The sequence below is a fragment of the Cavia porcellus genome, unplaced genomic scaffold (assembly GCF_034190915.1).
Source record: "Cavia porcellus strain 051 isolate PalLab524CR breed Dunkin Hartley unplaced genomic scaffold, mCavPor4.1 scaffold_40, whole genome shotgun sequence".
NCBI lineage: Eukaryota > Metazoa > Chordata > Mammalia > Rodentia > Caviidae > Cavia > Cavia porcellus.
This window is the reverse complement of record NW_026947523.1, coordinates 8,424,779-8,445,149: the sequence shown is the minus strand read 5'-3', so window position 1 is coordinate 8,445,149 and position 20,371 is coordinate 8,424,779. Positions and strand designations below refer to the sequence as shown.

Here is a 20,371-nt window from a genome sequence, read left to right as displayed (position 1 = left end):
AGAATATGAGAAAATTAACGTGGATGTAGTACCTCTCATGCAGTACAATGCAACAACAATTAGGTTTACTGTTTGACTTGTTAGATTTTGTCTGCAGCAACAGAAGCAGCCTATTGGACAAGACATGTTGGATTGCATCAGATGCTCTTGACAATAAGAGGAGACACTTGTCAACAGGAAGATGGGATATTATGATATAGTTATGCTTTAAAAAATGAAAATCCAGTTTCTAAACTTATTTTGAGAGAAAGGTACCTTTTTTTTCTAGCTGATACAACATGTGGCATAATCCAGATTTAAAGACTGATACAAAAATCTAGTTGGCATTTTATATCTTTGACCCCAAAGCAAACAGGAGTATTCTACCTAAAGTCTTTTTTTCTGCCTAAAGGCCACTAAAGGCCATCAGCAGAAAATAGACTGACATCAAATTTAAAAATCATTTTGACTTAATGCCTTATATTTTAAAATAATCAATGCACTTTTAATCTATGAGCAAATTCACAAGAAACAGTGAAATTTCAAGTTTATATACCTTTATGAATTGCAACAAAAACAGCTGAGTTCAGTACCTAATTAGGTTGGGAAGAGAAAGCCAAGAAAGAACCCAACCTCTCCCACAGAAATAATGGCAGGAAATACTAAAAAAAGCATTCTGAACAAGAGACCAAAGGAGGAAAAGAAAAGGCAGCATATATGTAGTATCTTGCGAGTTACTCACTTCATTAACAAAAGTTTATCAATTGAATACTCAGTATTGAATAAGACTAAAAATATTCTCCCACCCAGGTTTCCTTCTAGTGGAAGAAATACACAGTTTAAGACACAAACACACACACACACACACACCGAAGACAATTTCATACATACAGACATGAGCAGATTTCAGGTCAAGATGGTTTTATAAGTTCATGCTTTGAGGGTACCTCCATTCTTCAAACACACAGTAATGAAACAGAATATACAAATGTGGAAATTAAAAAGATATGTAATGCTGAAAAACAAGACTAGCATCTTCATGGATGAGGATACCAATAGAAACATATAATAAAGTTGTAGACCTCTGGGGCTCTAGGTCTGTGAAAAGACAAAACAAGGAGCTCAACTCTGGAGGGGTAAACACAAATGAAAAGTATTCATCGAAGACATGAGTGTTGAATATGGACTCACTGCTTGAAATTATGCTCGGACACTGGGATCCCTTCTTTTAGAAGCCAAAACACCAGTCATCAATCATGGCCTGGGGTCATGGCTTCTAAAACTAATACACTGAGAACATAAACTCTGCAAATGAAGAATAAGTATGATCCATAAAAGAAAAATGGAAATAGTAGGCTTTAAAATGTAAAACTTTTTAATGAAAGATATTGTTAAAAAGAAAAGCCAGACAGGAAGAAAATACATGCAGACCACAATCCAACAAAGGACTTGTGTCCGGAATACATGAAAAATTCACAAAATTCAATGGTAAGAATCAAGTAATTCAATTAGAAAATGGGCAAAAGATATGAACATGTATATCACCAAAGACAATTTATAATGGTCCAAATAAGCACATGAAAAGATGTTCAACATCTTAGCCATTTGGGAAATGCAAGTTCAAACCACAATGATATATAACTATGAATCTATTACAACAACTTAAATGAAAATAAGGGTAATATACTATACCAAAAATAGGTAAAAAAAAAAAGTAGAGAAACTGGAGCTCTCTCATACACTGGTGATGGAAATTAGTTGGAGTGTTTCTCATGAAACTTAGCATACAATCCAGCAATCATATTTTTGGACATCTATCCTACAGATATGAAAACGTCACACACAAAGTTCTGTATACAAATATTCACAGTAGCTTTGTTCAGAAGAAACCCAAAGTCAAAAATACCCAAACATTCATCAGGAAAATTGCTGAACAAACTCTAGTATATTTTTATAATGTGGTGCTGTTCAGCAGTAAAAAATTACTAAGTACAACAAACTGAATGGACCTCAAGAGCTTTACACAAGAAAAACACAATCTCAAAAGGCATACATGGTCTCATTTCATTTTTGTAATACTCTAGAAACAACAACACCCCAAATACAAAAGTAGTAGAGAAGGGATAGTTATTGCCAGAGGGTGAGATTAAATGTGGGGTTGAAATGGGTCACATTAAGGACTTCTCTGGTGGAGATGGAAAAGTTCCGTATCCTGAGTGTGGGATTGGCTCACAAAGCTGTATGTGATAAAACTGCACAGAACCTCATACACAAGCATGAAAATGCAGGTTGAAAAACCTAAATACTGAACTAAAAAGCTAAGCACTGAATAATAAGGTCTGCAGTCAAGTCTGTACTGACACACCAATGTTTTCTTGGTTTTGATATATGACAGCTATATCAGATGTCAACACTGGGGAACCTAGGTGAAAGGTACACAGGTCTCTACTATTTTTACAGCTTCCTGCATGTCTACAATTACTTCACAATAAAAGATTTTTAAAGTAAGTAGAGAAAGGTGGGCTACTCAGTAAGTTAAATATTGTGTATTCCCAGGGCACAAAGCTAGGAAATAGATGTGCTTCACGGAGGAGTAAAGCCTAACAGGTACTGATGCTTGCCCAGTGGGGTAAGGTCGGAATTCCAACCTCCAGAAGTGTAAGATAACAAACTGGTATTGTTTTGAGGCATAAAATTGGTTTGCAATTTGTTATTGGTTTTGAGGCACAAAATTGATTTGCAAAAGAAAACTATAGCAGGGACTTACGTCTGTTGATTTCCAAGCATTCCCCTTTGGAGGTATTAGGGTTTCCTGGGACAACATGGTTTCCCCAGGCAACGGAATGTCTTGGCACTGGTCTTGTTTCAGTCTTGCCTTGGAAGCGTTTTCTGTCAACAATAAAGCTAAGATTTTACTTTGGCAAAAAAAAAAAAAAAAAAGACTGTATATTAGTTCATAATTTGTGAGTTTAATCCCTTCAAAAGATCATTCTGTCTACTAAATATACATCACATGCCAATGGTAATCTACAAGTATTAATCACGTTGACATACTCCTTTAAAATGTTTGGTAAGTTGAGAATGACCTGAAAAGACAACCAAAATTATAGTCCTTTCCCATTATCAACAATTCTATTGTAGCTTTATTATTTAAAACACTTTTTAAAAATATTAGTAGATACAGAAAATTGAGTTTGGAAATGTGGAAATTATTCAAGTGAATTTTAACAAGCCATGAATGACAAGTATAATTATTCTAATATTTAAAGAACTTTATTATTGCAGTGAAAATGTCATGTGTTCTAAGAGTTTCTAATTAGAAATGTATAGTTATTTGATAAGAAATGCAATTTTAAAATTTTAATTTAAACATAAAAGGCAAAATATATTAATAATAATAAACTGAGATTTCTACTTAAATTTATTTACTAATTTAATATTTTTGTGGCCTTAATCTTTGCCTCTTTAATTATGATCAGTACCAACTCTAAAAAGTTTACTCTTAGTCTAGGGTGTAGCACAGGAGTAAAATATTTACTTAGTGTGTGTGAGGGCCTGAGTTCAATCCCAGTCCACAAAACAAAATCTAACTCCAAAAGCATTACTGCCATCTCTGTCATATTAGTATTTACAATAAGAAGTACTATAGTAAAGGAATCTTCAAACTTTTGTATGTACACTATTGGGAGTATGAAAAGACTTCTGAGGGGCTAGGTGGGCATTGCCCCCTTAAAGAAATCAACTTCCACGCCCACATATTCACATGTTCTTTCCTAAAAGCTCATCTCTCTTAGAATACAAATGTCTAGAGGCACCAGGTTGGTTCTTTCCCTTTTCTACTCATAATAGATTTCCCCTTACTTTACAGAACAAAGACATATCCTTCACTCAGTTTATTACAGTACACCTTTCCAAAGCGTAAGAACCTCTAAGTCGCCAAAGCAACAGTTTAAAAAATACACACATGCACACACAAAAATCAGGGAGGCCCTTTAATCACGTCACGAAAACCGCAAAGTACCTTGTCTCACACATATACTTGTAAGGGCAAAGGAGTATGGCATAAGTAGTGACAAGGTATTTTGGTCTATACCAGCATGTTTAGTATTAAGACATCCCATGTTATGGTACGGGGCAGCAGGACAGGTGATGTTTTATTTAATGTTCCTGTGCTTTTTATCCTCTAACTATTGTCAAAGAATGTCTAAGAATGCCTTGAGAGCAAAGAACAAAAACCTAGGACAAACATTTATTATGTATCAAAGCAAGGAACTCATGAGGAAGTTTCAAGGTTGAGCTATTCATCCTAGGAAAAAAAATTCAGGAGTGTAAAGATTTGTTTCTACAGTTCTTTAAAGAAATAACACTTTTGGGAGGGGCTTTAAATCTGACTAGGTTTTTTCCATATTAGTGCATATTAATTATACTGAGTTTTGAGTTACACCTTGGTTCTTTCCACAAAACGGGTTGGTTTTTATAATTAGGTTATAAGGTATTTTCCAAAACCTGAATGAACCAAATGTATATCCTAATGAGTTGATTAAAATATATTTAAAGTATATCTATCATAAAATCATTTTTGAAAAAAGTATTATATTGTATATTTAATTAATATCTTTATTTTCCTCAGAGTTTCTGACTATATTATTTCATAAAAGCATGACAGGTTAATAATAATTTGATAAACTTTAGTAAAGGAGTTTTTGGTTTTATTCCCAGAACCACATTGAGAAAGTGACTCCTAATGACTGTTTTAACAAATCTTTTTTTAAGTAAAACATTTTCAACTCTGGTTTCAGTAACACTGTAGAACAATTTAATCAAGTTAACAGTCAACAAGAGATGAAAAATATTTTTATAATAAATCACTATATAATTTTGGCATATTACTTGGCAGGAATTCATAAACTTGATTGACAGTGCTGTAATAAAGAAATTCCTATTCCCACTTATAATTTATGTCGTTTTCACAGTATTTACATCTATAAAAATGTAAGGCAGAAACAATTTATGCTAAACCTTGCTTATACCTAGCAATAAGTAATATTTGTATATGCATAAATGAATAGTCCCATGTAGCTCACAAAAGCAAGCATTTACAATAAAATCATATTCTTTATTTTTTGATAAGTACTTACAAAAATTTGTAACACATTCATTCATGTGGTTTTGATAGATTGTGTACTAGCAATAACTATAATACATCAATCTAGAAGAAATATTTTAGCATTTAAAATCTTTCTCAAGGAAAATTTAGGAAAACAATCTCATCAGGAACAAGGCAAGGATACTCATTCGTATCAGTTGTATTCAATACAGTTCTTAAAATATTTAGCTACCATAATTAGGCAAGAGTAAAAATAAAAGGGACACAAATGAGAAAAAAGAAGTCAAATTATCCTGGTTTGCAGATGATATGATTCTATACTTAGAAGACCCTAAAGACTTTTAGAGTAGATAAATGAACTCGGCAATGTTGCAGAATATAAAATTAACATTGAAAAATCAATAGCTTTACTATAAAAAAAGGACTTAGAAAGAAATCAGGAAAACAATGCTATTCTCAATAGCTTCAAATAAAATAAATTACCTCTACATCACTATAACCAAGGAAGTGAAAGATTTCTATAATGAAAACCTCAAAATACTGAAGAAATTAAAGAAGACACTTGAAGATGGAAAGACCTATATTCATAGGTTGGCAAAATTAATAACTGTCAAAATAGTCACATGGTAACTAATGAGTCAATGCAATCCCTATCAAAATACCAATGACATGCTTCATAGAACTAGAAAAAAAATCCTAAAGTTCTTATGGAAAAACAAAAGACCCAGGATACCCAAAGAAATTCTGAAGCAAAAAGAACAAGACTTGGAGGTATCACAATACCTGACTTCAAATTATACTACAAAGCCACAGTAATAAAAGCAGCATGGTATAGGCAAAAAAAAATAATAATAATAAAAAAAATAAAGAGCCACGTAGACTAAGGGAATAGGATAGAGCACCCAGAAACAAACTCATGCAACTACAAATGACCATCTAACTCTGGACAAAAAACTGAAAAACATACATTGGAGAAAAGACAGCCTGTTTAACAGATAATGCTAGAAAAAGTAGATAACCTCTTGTAGAAAATTGAAACTCGATTCCTATTTCTTACTCTATATATGAAAATTAAAAATGGGTCAAAGAGGGGCCGGGGATTTAGCTCAGGGGCATAAGTGCTGCCTGGAAAGCGCAAGGTCATGAGTTCAAACCCTGGTACAAAAAAAAGCCGGGGGGGGGGGGGCTGGGGCTCAAAGACCTAGGCATAAGCCCTGAAACTTTGAAATTGCTAAAAGAAAACAGAGGAAACACTTGAAGCCAGAGATAGGCAAAGGCAAAGACTTCCTGAGTAGGACTCTAATAGCGTGGGAAATAATACCACAAATCAATGAATGAGATATCAAATTAAAAAGTTTCTGCACATCTGGGCCAGGGATTTAGCTCAGTGGCCTAAGTGCCTGCCTGGCAAGCCTGAGGTCGAGTTCAATCCCCGGTACCACCAAAAAAAAAAAAAAAAAAAAAAAGTTTCTGCATCATATCAAGGGAAACAATGAAGTAAAGAGATAGCCTACAGAATGAGGGGAAATTTTTACCAGCTATTCTTCCAACACAATTAATATCTAGAATACATAAAGAACTCAAAAAACACCAAAAATCAAATACAGTAGAGCCCAATTAATAAATGAGCAAGTGAATTAGATGGTCACTTATCAAAAGAAATATAAGTGACAAATAAGTATATTAGAAAATGTTCAACATCTACAGTCATTAGGGAAATGCAAATCACCCCAATCAGAATGGCTATCTCCAAGAATACAAAAAAACATGCAGACAAAAACAAAAAAAAGGGGAAGGAACCCTTTTACACCACTATGAGAATGTAAATTAGTACAGTCACTATGAAAATCAGTATGGAGATTTCTCAAAAATAATGAAAAATAGAGGTACCATTTGATCCAGCTATACTACTTCTTAATATATACCCAAAGCAAAGAAAGCCAGCATACTAGGGATTCCTGCATATCCATGTTTATGGCAGCACCATTCATAATAGCCAAGCTATGGAACAAGCCTAGATGCCCGTCAACAGATGAATGGATAAAAAAAATGTGGTACATATATGCACAAGGGTGTAATTCAGCCACAAAGAAGTAAATTCTGTACTTGCATGTTCTTCCTATTATGTGAAATCTAAAAAGGATGACAAGAAAATAGAAAGGAGACTATTACTACCACAAGAAGAAGGGAATAAAAGGGAGGGGAAAGGATATAAAGGTAGGTCATAGGGGGATGATATAAGTATATATTGTACATACTGAAACCCTCCTAAAATGTGAAACCAGGGAGAGAGGGCAGGGCAAAGAAGTGATAGAGTATGAAAATAATCTAAGTATGATGTGTACATGGATGACTCTCCTAAAATAAAACCCATTCATACAAAATAATATACATACATATATACACATGTAATACAGAAATGACTTTCAAGCATAAAAATATAAGGATAAAATTCTGTGAGGGTTGTGAAGAAAAACTTTAAAGGGAAAAGGGAATAATATAACATTTTCAGCATTATAAAGAATTCATGTTTTTTTTAAAATGAATGATTAAAGGTATCAATCCAAAGAGTATTTAGATACACCTGATAGTATGTTTTACTTTTCTTTGGTCTTTAATGTCAATATTTACACAATGCCAGGATATATTTTGAAGCTACTTATTATATATTCCCACATATCAACCTAAAATCATGAGAGGAGGTACATAATTTTTCAAAGTCTCTTTAGGATTTATACAAGAAAAGTATCTTGAAAAACAGTATGAGCCATAGATCTTGCCTTCAAAAAATTTATGACCTAACTAGAGAGATGAGTCTAACATATGGCATGGGACTTGGAACAAATAGAGAACAATTACATGCTGAACTTTCTTGAATGAACCAACCGAAGGAAAATCCTCAAACAAAAAGTAAAATTTGAATAAGGCTTTGAAGGATGGTTAGGATTTGATAAATGTAGAGGAATAAAGGAATTATTCTAATTAGAAAAAACCATGTGAGGAAAAAGAGCAAGTATGGCAGATGCCAGAGATATAGTACTGGAGAAATAGGAAGAACTTTTCATTGATGGTTGTAGCTTTTCATTCTGTAACCTTACATGAAAAGGAATAATAAAGCTTCTTATTCACTTGGGGATTTTATAATTAACATTGGCAAACATGATGACTTGGAGCTTAGGTCATCTACCCAACTTTTCTGATTTAATCAGAAACTTTTATTATCACTCCAACATTTGGCAACAAAATTATCTGTGAAATGATACACTCTTAGGTTTCAGATCTGAAAAACAGATTAACAAAAATTTCAGAAAGTCAAGTTTGAAGAAAATTATAAGAAAAATTGAGAACAGTAAGAATTGTGAAAGAAAAATATCTTGCATATTTGGAGCTAGATTTTGTTCTTCCGAGGCCAAAAGGAAAGCAGCTAGAACATATAGCAAGTTTAAGGAAATTCATTTTTTTTACATATCAGTACAAAACTGAAAGTGAGGTGTGCTTAATTAGAAGATTACACAACACTTATTTCTGGACTTTCACAAGCAAGTGAAAAGGGGAGAATATACATTTAGCCCTCAGTGAAATGAAATTCCTTTGGAATTATGGCTATTTATCAGGTGGGACTGTGATAAGCCCCTGAGGATGAATCGGTGAATGACAGCCCTCAAAGGACAAAGTGAAGACGATGCAGGAAGTGACACCATGGAGTCAAACTTGAATGCCTAGAGATTGAGGCTGTACACATTTTGCAGAAATCATCTAGAGAAAAGTTGTAGATCCTGTGGAACCAACACCACTTGGGTAACACCTTGAAGCAGAACTGGTGAAATCTGTCATAGTTCTTAGATGAGATAGCAAACTATGAGTCAAGACTACCAGACGTTAACAATGTAAAAGTGTGTTCTGGAACTGAAATGCTCCTTACACTGAACAAATTTCCAAACTGTTCCATTTATTACTTAGCGTCTAATAAAAATTGTTGCTAAGTGTACTTTCAGGTGCAGTTTAAGTAAATTAAGTCATTTACTTAAAATTAACTTTTCATAAAAGATAATGTACTTCATCATGGAAAATATGCAGTCAGCTGATGAACTGATAAGATGTAAAAGTAAAATCTCACTATAATTAAATTTAGATCTAACTTTTGTAGAATCATAAATTTGGAACTTTGACTCCAATTTCATAGTCTTGGAACATAATTATACTTAAGCATCTTCAAATAATTGATATTTGGTCTATTTAAAATTTTTCATTTTGTTGTGATTTCAAGCTTACATAAAAGTTGCTATAGCACGAAGAACTTCCACAGATTCGTCATCTAGTTCATCAATTGTTAACATTTTGTCCCATTTGCTTTATTTATTCTTTCTCTACTTATGTACATGTATTATTGTCCTATATTTTAAACCTAGAGGAAAAGTCATTGTTGCAGGTTGGGACAGATTCTAAGACTGGGAACAGATTCTAAGACTGATAGGTCTCTGTGGGTGCTCGTTAGGCAGTGCTCTCAGAAGTATCTGTGAAGAAAGGGTGACAGGATTCAGCTGTCATGTTGCTGTCAGGGGACTCAGCTACCTTCCAGAAAGTGTGAGACTGGAATGGCGCATCACAGTTGTCCTGCCCTGAAGCAAGGGGGATGGACCACATCCTCACATCACTGGATATAGTTTCCTCCAGGAATAGGAATGCCCTTGGGTAAAGAGGCCTTCTTTGGTTGTCAGGAATTCCCAGAGAACTCAAATAAGAAATCCAATCACCAACCTTCCAGCAGTTGAGGACATGGGCACGCTGACTTTAGAATGACATTCTGGAAGAGAATTGCAGCACCCACTACAGACACAACCCAATTTTTCTGCTCTATCATTACTTCTAGTCATTTCTGACATGCTTCAGGACACAAGGCAGTATGCAAATAGTACTGTAAATTTTTCTTGAAGGGTAGATCTTGAGATTATTAGGGGGTAGGCATTTTTTTAAATAAGAAGGATTAAGAAGAAAGTAGAGCTGTTTAAGTATACTTTTAACATTAATTTTTAACTAGGTAGATACGGAAAAGTGGGAAAGGGCTAACTTTTATTGCTGGAGCTATTTAAAGAGTAGTCAAGGCAATTTGTTTAGCACTTTGCTAATAGTCACATATAATATTTGAGACACTGTTCTTAAACATAATGGGCAATAGGAAAATCCACAAACTAAGTGATAAGCTCTAGAGACAAAAGAAAAAACAGATTTTAATATTCAGAGGCTGATTCCTGGTCAAGATAGCAGAGTGAAACTGTAACACAAAATCCCCAGCACTAGGGCTGGGTGGCCAACTCAGTTGTAGAGCACTTGTTTATGAGACTCAACCCCCAATGCACACGCCTGTATGTGTATGAGGTTCAACCTCCAATGTATGTGCATGTACGCACACACAGGTGCACATGCACATAAACACATTTCCAGCACTCCATACTTAAATAGTATTAGTGAGATTTGTTGATTGGGGGAGACATTTATTTTGTAATGTTGGGGAATGAATTCAGGGCATCAAGCATGGCTACACGATTGCTCTACCACTGAACTACACTCCCAGCCTGACTCTCTCTCTCTTTTTTTTATGAGATGGCTTTGTAAAAGTCAAAACTAATCAAAATTCATGACAACAATCTTACATGGAAGCAGATATAACTAAATGTTAAGAAAGAAAGAAAGAAAGAAAGAAAGCCAGCCAGCCAGCCAGCCAGCCAAGGACATTCTTTCTCTCCCAAAGTGATACGATGAGTTGATAAGAAACTGATATTTCACATCCAAATCTACATGTCTGGAGAAATAAAAACCGAATAGACAACGCTTTGTCCTCTGACTGAGAAGAGGTGGAAATGACTAAAGAAAATACTAAGTTTGACAGTGTGTGTGAGTTTTCAAGCCCTTCAATAGCAGGGTAAGCCATAGTTTCACAATGAATTAAGCAATGATCTGAAGCTCCAGGCTACTGACTCCACTCATAGGAACAGGCTACAGAAGCACACATATATGTCTCAACTAGGTAAGATTACCAGGATCCCATATTAGAAACTCAAGAAATAGAGCAAAGTCAAAGTGTTCTAAAGAAAATTGCACATGGCCTCAGCTGAGATTTCTCATTCCTCCGTGCTATAAAAAGTGATTAAAGTAAGAAACAGCCCACAAACTGCAACTTAAAAAAAAAAGTGGTCTCAGATGAGACAATTTTTTAAAAACCAACCCACTCAGTATATGTGAGCAAATTAGTCAAAGTTTATTGTGCTGTAGCTATATTAGCCCCTTTATTTATAACAATTCTATAGTAGAGACTAGTCCCATTTTACACAAATAAAATTGCAGCACATGAGTTTAAATAACACATCCAAGATCAAACAAGTAGTCAGGATTTAAGTCCAGGCCTCATATCTGTGAAACCTGAGGCTGTAACCATTACTGTCCACTGTCTTCAAAACACAGTGCCTAGTCAGGGCTGCTTAAACATAAGTAAGGTATAATCAAATGGCCTGGCAACTAAGCAAACACATTCCAGTAGGAAAAGGGAAAGAAGATGGAAAAAGGAAGAAGAAAGGGTGAAAAAGTGACATGCAAATAAAGGTCCCAAGCCAGGCATGATGGTGCACTCCTGTAATCCCAGCACTCAGGAAGTTGAGGGAAGTGGATCATTGCAGGTTCAAGACCAGCCTGGGCTACAGAGAGCCCTTGGCAAGCCTGAACCTGTCTCAAAAAAAAAAAAAATCCCCCAAACAGAAGAAAACAGAGCTTAAGAAACAATAAAGAAACTCTTTACAATGTGGTACTTAGTGATTTTTCAAGTTACTGTAAGTTACATCCTTTCATAAAAGTTATATTATAATCATTGCTATTATATAACAATATAAGGCTGAACATCTTAAAAAGTGTTTCTTGTCCTCAGATGGTTCCTCTTTTTATTTAGGAAGCGCTTTTCATATCTCCTACTTTTCTGTTCAGTCATCTCTTTTTCATTTAAGGAATTTTTTATATTTTCTGGATTCTAATCCTTTGTCAGTTTATGTGTTGGAAAATTTTCTCCAGTCTTGTGATTTTTCACTTTCTATATAGTGTTTTCTGATCTTGAAATTTACTACAAAAAAATCTACTAAAAAAGCTAATCGAAAGAGATGGTAGTGGCACAAAACCAGACATAAAAACCAGAAACAGAACACAGTCCAGAAATCCAAATACTTGACAATCAACAAAAGTACCCAAAAACACACAGTGGGGAAAAGACAGTCTCTTCCATAAATGGTGAGGGGACAACTAGATCTACATGTAGAAGAATAAAATTGGACTCTTATTTCACTCCACATGCCAAAGTCCACCCAAAATTAATTAAAGACTAGAAAATCTAGGGAAAAACTTTTTGATAATAACCTGGGAAAAAATTTAGTATGACCTCAAAACCACAAGGAAAAAAATTTAAATTTAGTAAGTTGTACTAGTTTTCTATTGCTTCTATAAGAAATTACCCAAAACTTAATGGCTTAAAACACCACCTGTTTAATCTCTCACAGTTCTGTAGAAGTTGGAAGTTCAGACATGTTGACTGAGGTTTCAGGTTCCGAAAGGGCCTGGCCAAAGCCAAAGGGCCAGCCATGTCGGGTTCTTTATGAAACGGGGAAAGAATCCACTCCACAGTGATTTAGGCTGCTGGCTTAAATCAGCTCCTTGCAGTTGTAGGCCTCAGGTTACCGTTTCTTTGCTTGCTGGCAGCCAAGGTCCACTGTCAGCTCTTGCATTCCTTATCCTTCCATTTTCAAGCCAGTAATGATGCACCAAATCCTTCTCACATGTGGAATCTCTCTCACTTCTACTACTACTAAGGCAAAACACTGATTTTAAGGGTTCACATGGTTAGTTTCGCCTGGTCTCTTTTTTGTCACATAATGTGATAAACATGGAAATGATCATTAACCATAGTCACAGGCTCTACCTACATTCAAAGGGAAAGGGATTAAATTAAGTCACTGGGGCTTCTCCTAGAATTATGTCTGCCACAGTGGTCAAACTTGTGAAAACTTTTTTTTTTTTTTTTGATAGTTTGCACTTTCCAGGGTAAGGGGTATAGCTCAGTGGTAAACTGCTTGCCTAGCATGCATGAGGCCATGGAAAATTTATCAAGAACAACAAAAAATTTTAAGTCTGTACTTTTTCTGCAGTGTTTTAAAAAATCACTCCATTATCCCAATGTTAAAAAAAAAGAGAGACATTCTCTTGAGTTTTTTAAACACGTTTTTAAGTTTTACTTTTAAATTCTTAATTCATCTAGAATTTGTGTGTGTGTGTGTTAGAAACCTAATTTCTTTTTTTCAATATGATCAAATGATTGTCCAGGATTAAATATTGAGCAATTATCTTTTCCCACCAATCTGAAATATTATCTGTTACTTACTAAGATTCCATAGCTGTGTGGATCTTTTTTTTCTAGGTGCTGAGTAGTTGCACTGGTCCATGTACTTAATGATTCTGCAGCAATACCACACTGATTACCATTAATTTATGTAGCCTTAATATTAGAGGAAGTCAAGACCTTCACCTTACTGTTATTTAGAAGTGTTTTGGCTATTGTTGACTTTTTGATTCTTCTAAATAAATGTTCTTATCAGTCCATCAGATTCAATTTTAAAACACTTTTGCTTTGGATTTTGATTATAATTATACTGAATCAGTAAAGGCAATTTTGGCCCCCAGGGGATGTCTATAGATACTTCTTAGTCTCACAACAGGAAAGGATATATGCTAATAGAATCCAGAGGATAGAGGTCATAGTTTTTATAATAGTCATTGCCTCTCAGAAAGAAGCCTATCTCTGATGCTCAGAGAAGCTCAGTAGTAATTGTGGTTTTTGTCAATCAAGGAGCAATTATCCTTCAGCTCATCTCTTCCTTCAAACATCAAAAGCATACAAACAAAAGCCACCCAAGCTATGTACCAGAATTAAAACTTGGGGAGAATATCTAGGAATAGACAAAAACGAGTGGTGATGTGTGTATAAAACCTTTTTCAAAGTACCTCTTTTCCCTTGCAAATTTACCACAAAGAAGCTAGGCACAGCTGTTCCAGCGCTAGATCCTAAAACTTGGAAATCAGATTTCTAGCAATGCATTCAATTTTACATTTCACTATAACTAAACAAAATAGCAACACCTTTAAATTCCTTCTGATGGAAATTTACCTGTAAGGTAGCATCACTTGCCTCTGTTTTCTCTAACTCAAATTTTGGAGTCATTTTCAATTTCTCCCTTTCTTTTCTAATACATCAGCCACTATCCACTGCCTCTCTATATGCTATGGTATCTTTAAACATTACTATTTCCTCATTTCTGTAGTGATAGAGCATGTCCTGGATGCCTGGATTCAAAGATGTCTCTTATAAAGCTTCTCTTCAATTTGTGTCTCCTTCATTTCTACATGAAGCATATGAATTATCTTCCACCAACAGCTGTTTTCACTAACAAGAAAGCTAAATTCTGTGACTAAGCTAAACATTCCTTCTGTTCTTTAAGACCTATCATAGTTCCGACAAGCTGTAGAAAAATGAAATTTCCAAATACCATTTATTATTTTATGAATTGCCTTACACTCAACTATCTGCTCACATTTTTAATTTTATTCCAGTTACTCAAGCAATTGCATATAACCATCTTTTTTTTTTTTTTTTTTTTTGGTACCAGAAATCAAACTCATGACCTCGTGCTTACCAGGCAAGCACTGTGCTGCTGTGCTATATCCCTGGCCTGCTTACTCTATTTTTTGTTTGTATTCTGTCTTACTATAATAAGGACTATTTATTGTCTATGTTATTTTCTCCTTAACAATATAATCTTTAACTTTCATCTGTGCACACAGCTACCCTGTATAAAGCTGTCATCTAAGCCTCCCTTGCAGCTAGAAATACGCATGCGAGTGCTAAAGTGCTAAATAATATGTAAACCAAACTGTTATGTGCTGGTAGACAGTTTTTCCACAAAGGGTAAAAATGGGGTGGGATGATTCAAGTGAGCTGCACTTACTGCACTTTTTTTTCCTATTTCTGTTACATTCTCTTAAGGAGCTCACAACCTAGATCCTCCATGTGCATGGGAGTATGGTTCTTGCTCCTCTAAGGATCTAAAGCCTCTGCTGATCAGACAGGAGGGGCAGCTCAAGTGGTTGTGCAAATATAGTGGCAGCACCAGCTTCTCTAGCTTGCTGGCTCACGGGTGACCTCCTGCTATGCAGTCTAGTTTCTAATAGGCCATGAGCAGTACTGGTCAGTGACCAGAGAGTTGGGAACCCCAACTATAAGCAACTTAGTAACTGCCTTTAGGGGGAAGAGGTAGTCACAGTCAATCTTTCCTACTCTTTCCTACTGGCTGAAATGCAGATGTGATGGCTAAGCCCAAATAGCTATGAATCATGAAGTGGAGGTGAATCAAGAAGTGAAAATTAAATGCTGTGTTTGGTACCGGAACAAGACAGACAGATTCCTGGAGTCCCTGGCATGGTAGAGTCTTGTCAGTGCTAGAATATCTACTTTGGATTTTTGAGAAGAAAGAAATAAATTCTTACTATGTTTAAGCTGATAAGATTTTGCAGCCTCTACTACTATCACTCATGGACATATCTATTTCTTTTTCCTTTTTTTCTTTTAAGACAGGACCTCACTATGTAATTCAGGCTGTGTTCACAAACTCACTTATGTATCCCAAGACGGCCTTGAACTCATGGCGATCCTTCTTGCCTCAGTCTCCTGAGTGCTGGGATTACAGGTGTGCACCACCAAGCCCAGTGGACACATCTATTTTTAACTGATGTACCTACCTCTGAGTTTTTATTTGTTTTTCCCTCTGTCCCACTAAGAATATTCCTCCCTATTTATTTTATCTTTCATTTCCTCAAACTGTCAGTTTGTTTTCTTTCTTTAAAACACCTACAAACACCTACATAGGAATCCCCAGTACTGCTAAATTTACTTAATCCAGTTATTCATTTTTGAATACAAACACATATAAAACAATGGATAAATGAAACAAAAATAACAGATTTCAAAACAAGTTTATAATGGCTTTTACATCCAAACATTCACTATTTACCACTTAAATACTATTCCTCAGTGATACTATCATTGACCAAAATGTTTCTGAACAGTTTTTTGTGAAACAGACTTGAAAGCATGCTGTGTATCTTATAATACCACCTTTATGGGAGCATAAATAGTCTCAATTTGCTCACCATGCCTAGAATAGTGACTGGCAGGCAGTAAGTAGTAGTTAATATGTATTTGTGGCGTTAAATAAATGAGAATAAAATCTTATGATTTTTAAAAGAAGTAGTCAAAAGTCATTTGGTGGTGGTCACACTTGTAATCCCAGCACTCAGAAGGCAGAATTGGGAGGACTGCTGTGAGCTTGAGGCCAACCTGGGCTACAAAGAGAGTTATACAGAAACACACACACACACACACACACACACACACACACACACACATTCAAAAACAACTTTAAGATTCCATCTCACCCCAGTCAGAATAGCTATCATAAAACAAAACAAAGCAAACAAAAAACAATAAATGAGGAAAAAGGAATGAGGCCAAATGCATTTTTGGTGGGAATGTAACTAGTATGACCAGTACAGAAATCAATATGGAGAGTCCTCAAACAGCTGAAAATAGAAATTTCATTTGATCCAGCTACAATTCTCTTGGGTATATTCCCAAAGGAATTAAAGACATCCTATTAGAGTGATACAAGCATATGCATGTTTATAGCAGCACAATTCACAAAAGCTATATTCTGGAAACAGCCTAGATGCCCATCAATAGATGAATGGGTAAAAAAATGTCAAATATATATACAATGAGATATTATTCAGCCAAAAGAAAAATAAAATCATGTCATTTGTAGGAAAAAGGAGTTTGAGGTCATCGTAATAAACAAAATGAGCTAGAGTTAGTTAAATACTGGGCTGGGAGTTTAGCTCAGCAGCAAGTGGCCTGCTTGGAAAACACGTGGTCCTGTTTGATCCCTAGTATCAGAAAAAAAAGTTCAATATCATGAGTTTTCTCTTATATGAGAAAATGAAAAATAAAAATAAATCAATAAAATGAAGGAGAGATGATAGGAAACTAAAAGGTACTTCTAGAGACAGGAAAGGGAATTAGGAGGAGGGGAGAAAAAAGAAGAGAGGGATAAAGAGATTGAAAATGATCAATATATGTTATATACATGTAAAATTTCCCAAAAGGAGGATCACACTCTGTACTATGTATGTACTCATAAAATTTTTTTAAGAAAAGAAATTCCCACGTAAGTAATTCAGAGCTCAGAGTAGTGAGTAAGATGTGTCACAAACCTGGGGAAAATACTTTTGGATATGAAAGTCCGACGATCTGATGATGATAAAGCAATAAACTAGTTTCATCTATGACTCATAAAACAGCTCAGAGATGAGTTACTTCTCTATGGATTTAGGGGCTCATTTTCTAAGTTTACAAATAGCCTGTGCGATGTGCATCCATCCCATGTCAGGGTGGAGGCCCCTATTCCCTCTCCTGCTGAACACAACTGCCCCCTCCCTGCACCAATGTGTGTTTAAATAGTCACTTCTTCCAAAAAGTTTCCCCTTACTACTTGCTGTAAAATAAAACCATGTTACTCTTGCCCCTGACTTTGATTTCTCTTTTTATTGGACTTACTCATATCTGACATGTTTTATATCTTTATATTTCATCTTTTTATTCCTATTTTGCTAATATCTGTCACTAAATGCTAGCAATGTAATAACTTTACTTCCTTTACTGCTGGAACTCCACACTGCTTTTTTTTCTGTCTTTTTCATTTTTATCGGTACCAGGGATCGAACTCACGACTGCCTGCTTACAAGGAAGGCGCTTATGCCACTGAGCTAAATCCCCAGCCCCCTCCACACTACTTCTGTGTATCCAAATTTTAGAAAGCAAATCATGTGTTTACAGTGAAAGAGGAGAAATGGAAAGAAAGGCAATAAAGATAACAGAGAAATAGCAAAAGGGATGAAGAATCTCTGGATGAGTTATAATGCTAGTTTACTTAGCTTTTAGTGTTAATCTAAATTGAAGGATTTCATGAGAAATCCTCTGAATAGGTAACTGATTCTTCTGGAGACTGATTTTAAAAAGAAATGGCTCTCTAAAAGTAGAGACTCCACTATTTGTAGAAATATTTGAGTGATAGTTACTATTTTAATTACAACGATCATCTCTTTTAATGTCTTACAAGTACAAAGTGAATGAACATTTAAGAATTCTTGACCAAGTCAGAGTACCTGCATGATTTTTAGCAGGGCTAACTTGGGTTGGAGTTACTATAAATATCTTTAAATTTCCACACTTAATTGATATTTGGTATTCTTACTCAATACCTGTAGCACTTTTAATCCCCACACCACCCCAGTACAACAACTGGAACCCAGGGCCTTGTGCATTCTAGAGAAAGTAGGTAGAAATCTAGAAGACACAGTGATAGGCAGAGAGTTCATGAACAAAAACTCCACAGGAAGTACTTCAAAGAATCAACAATTAGAATCTCATCTTATTGATTCTACCACTGATCTATATTCCCAGCCCTTTACCTTTTGAGACAGGATCTTAGATAAGTTTCTCAGGCTAGCTCTAGGCTTACAATCACCCTGGCTCAAATTCATGAGTAGCCAGAATTACGGGCATGCACCATTTTGCCCAGCTCTTCTAGGTTCTAGTTTAATAGAACTTTGGTGCAAATACCAAAGAACCACAGAATGGGTGAAGTATAAGCAACAAAAATTTATTTCTCACAGTTCCAGAGGACAGAAGTCTGATATCAAGTGCCAGTATGGTCAGGCTCTGGTGAGAGCCCTCTTAGGGGCTATAGACTCCTCACCTTTCGCTGTACCCTCTATGGCAGAAACAGGACCAGGGAGAGTTCTCTGGGGTCTCTTTCACAAGAGTTCCACTCCCATCATTTAATCGTTTCCTAATTCCAGCACATGGGGGATCAGGGCTTCAAAATATGGACATTCAAAACATGAACACACGGCCCATAATCTTAGATGCAGGCAGTAAAGGCAGGAAGCAAACTCCTAGCACCACTTGAAATCACATTATTCCTGTGCCATTCACTTATGGTACCAAGTTTCAAAGGGCTATTTCAAGGGATCTCATTCAAGGGACATTTAAATCATATTTCATAATTGTTTTTGTTTCCTCAAATTGCTCATTCCTTATACATAATTTATTAACAAGATTTATACTGGAGAATTCAGGACAAAATGACATTGTTTTAGCAAATCTGGCCAAAAGCCATGTACTCAAGTTAAAATGTATCAAATATCTAAATATTAAAACAAACACTATAGCTACTGGAAGAGAAAGTAGGCAGAAATCTAGAAGACACAGTGGTAAGCAGAGAGTTCTGAACAAAAACTCCACAGGAAGTACTTCAAAGAATCAACAACCAGGATCTCATTTTATTCAAAAGTTTTTGCACTTCAAAAGAAATCATCAACAGAGTGAAAAGAAAACCCCACAGAGTGGGAAAAAAATTTTAGTCAACTTTCCCTTAGACAAAGGACTTCTATCAGAACATATAAAGAATTGAAAATCAGGTCCACCAAATTCAAAGACCCAATCCAAAAATGGGCATCTGAGATGAATACACTTCTCCAATGAAGAAACACAAATGGCAAATAAATATATGAAAAACAATACTGGTCATCTGAGAAATGCAAATTAAAACAACACTAAGATTTCATCTCACTCCAGGAAGGATGGCCATCACCAACAAATCAACCAATAACAAATGTTGGAGGGGAGAAAGGAACCCTTCTCCACCATTGATGGGAATAGACTGATACAACCACTGTGGAAATCAGTGTGGATATTCCTCAAAACACTAGGATTAGAAGTCCCATTCATCGCAGTTATTTCTCTTCCGGGTATTTTCTCAGAATGAAAAATACCATACCATAGAAATATATGTGCACCCACGTTTACAGCAACACAATTAGTAATAGCTAAGTCTTAGAAATGACCCAAATGCCCAACAATTTAGGAATGGGTAAAAAGGATGTGATATTTTTATATAATAGAGTACTACTCAGCCATGAAAAAGGATAAACTCAAAGCTTTTATAGGTAAATGGATGCAATTAGAAATCATACTCATAAATGAAATACTCACAAGTGTAAGCATTATCTTATCTCCCTAGTGTAAAACTAAAAGAGTAAATAAAATATAAAATCTGCCTTAGATATTAAGAAAGGGGAAGA

At 35.3% G+C, this 20,371-nt stretch overlaps 1 protein-coding gene across 5 annotated transcripts in view; it reads right to left on the bottom strand.

Moving 5' to 3' along the window:
• The window catches only part of Enthd1 (ENTH domain containing 1), a 122,675-nt gene that overhangs the window by 69,575 nt on the left and 32,729 nt on the right, over window positions 1-20,371 (bottom strand). For all 5 annotated transcript variants that reach the window (XM_063243693.1, XM_003470374.4, XM_063243695.1 and 2 more), the window contains exon 4: window positions 2,747-2,868. In XM_063243693.1, the coding sequence (XP_063099763.1) occupies window positions 2,747-2,868 (122 nt within the window). The remainder of the gene's footprint in view (window positions 1-2,746; window positions 2,869-20,371) is intronic.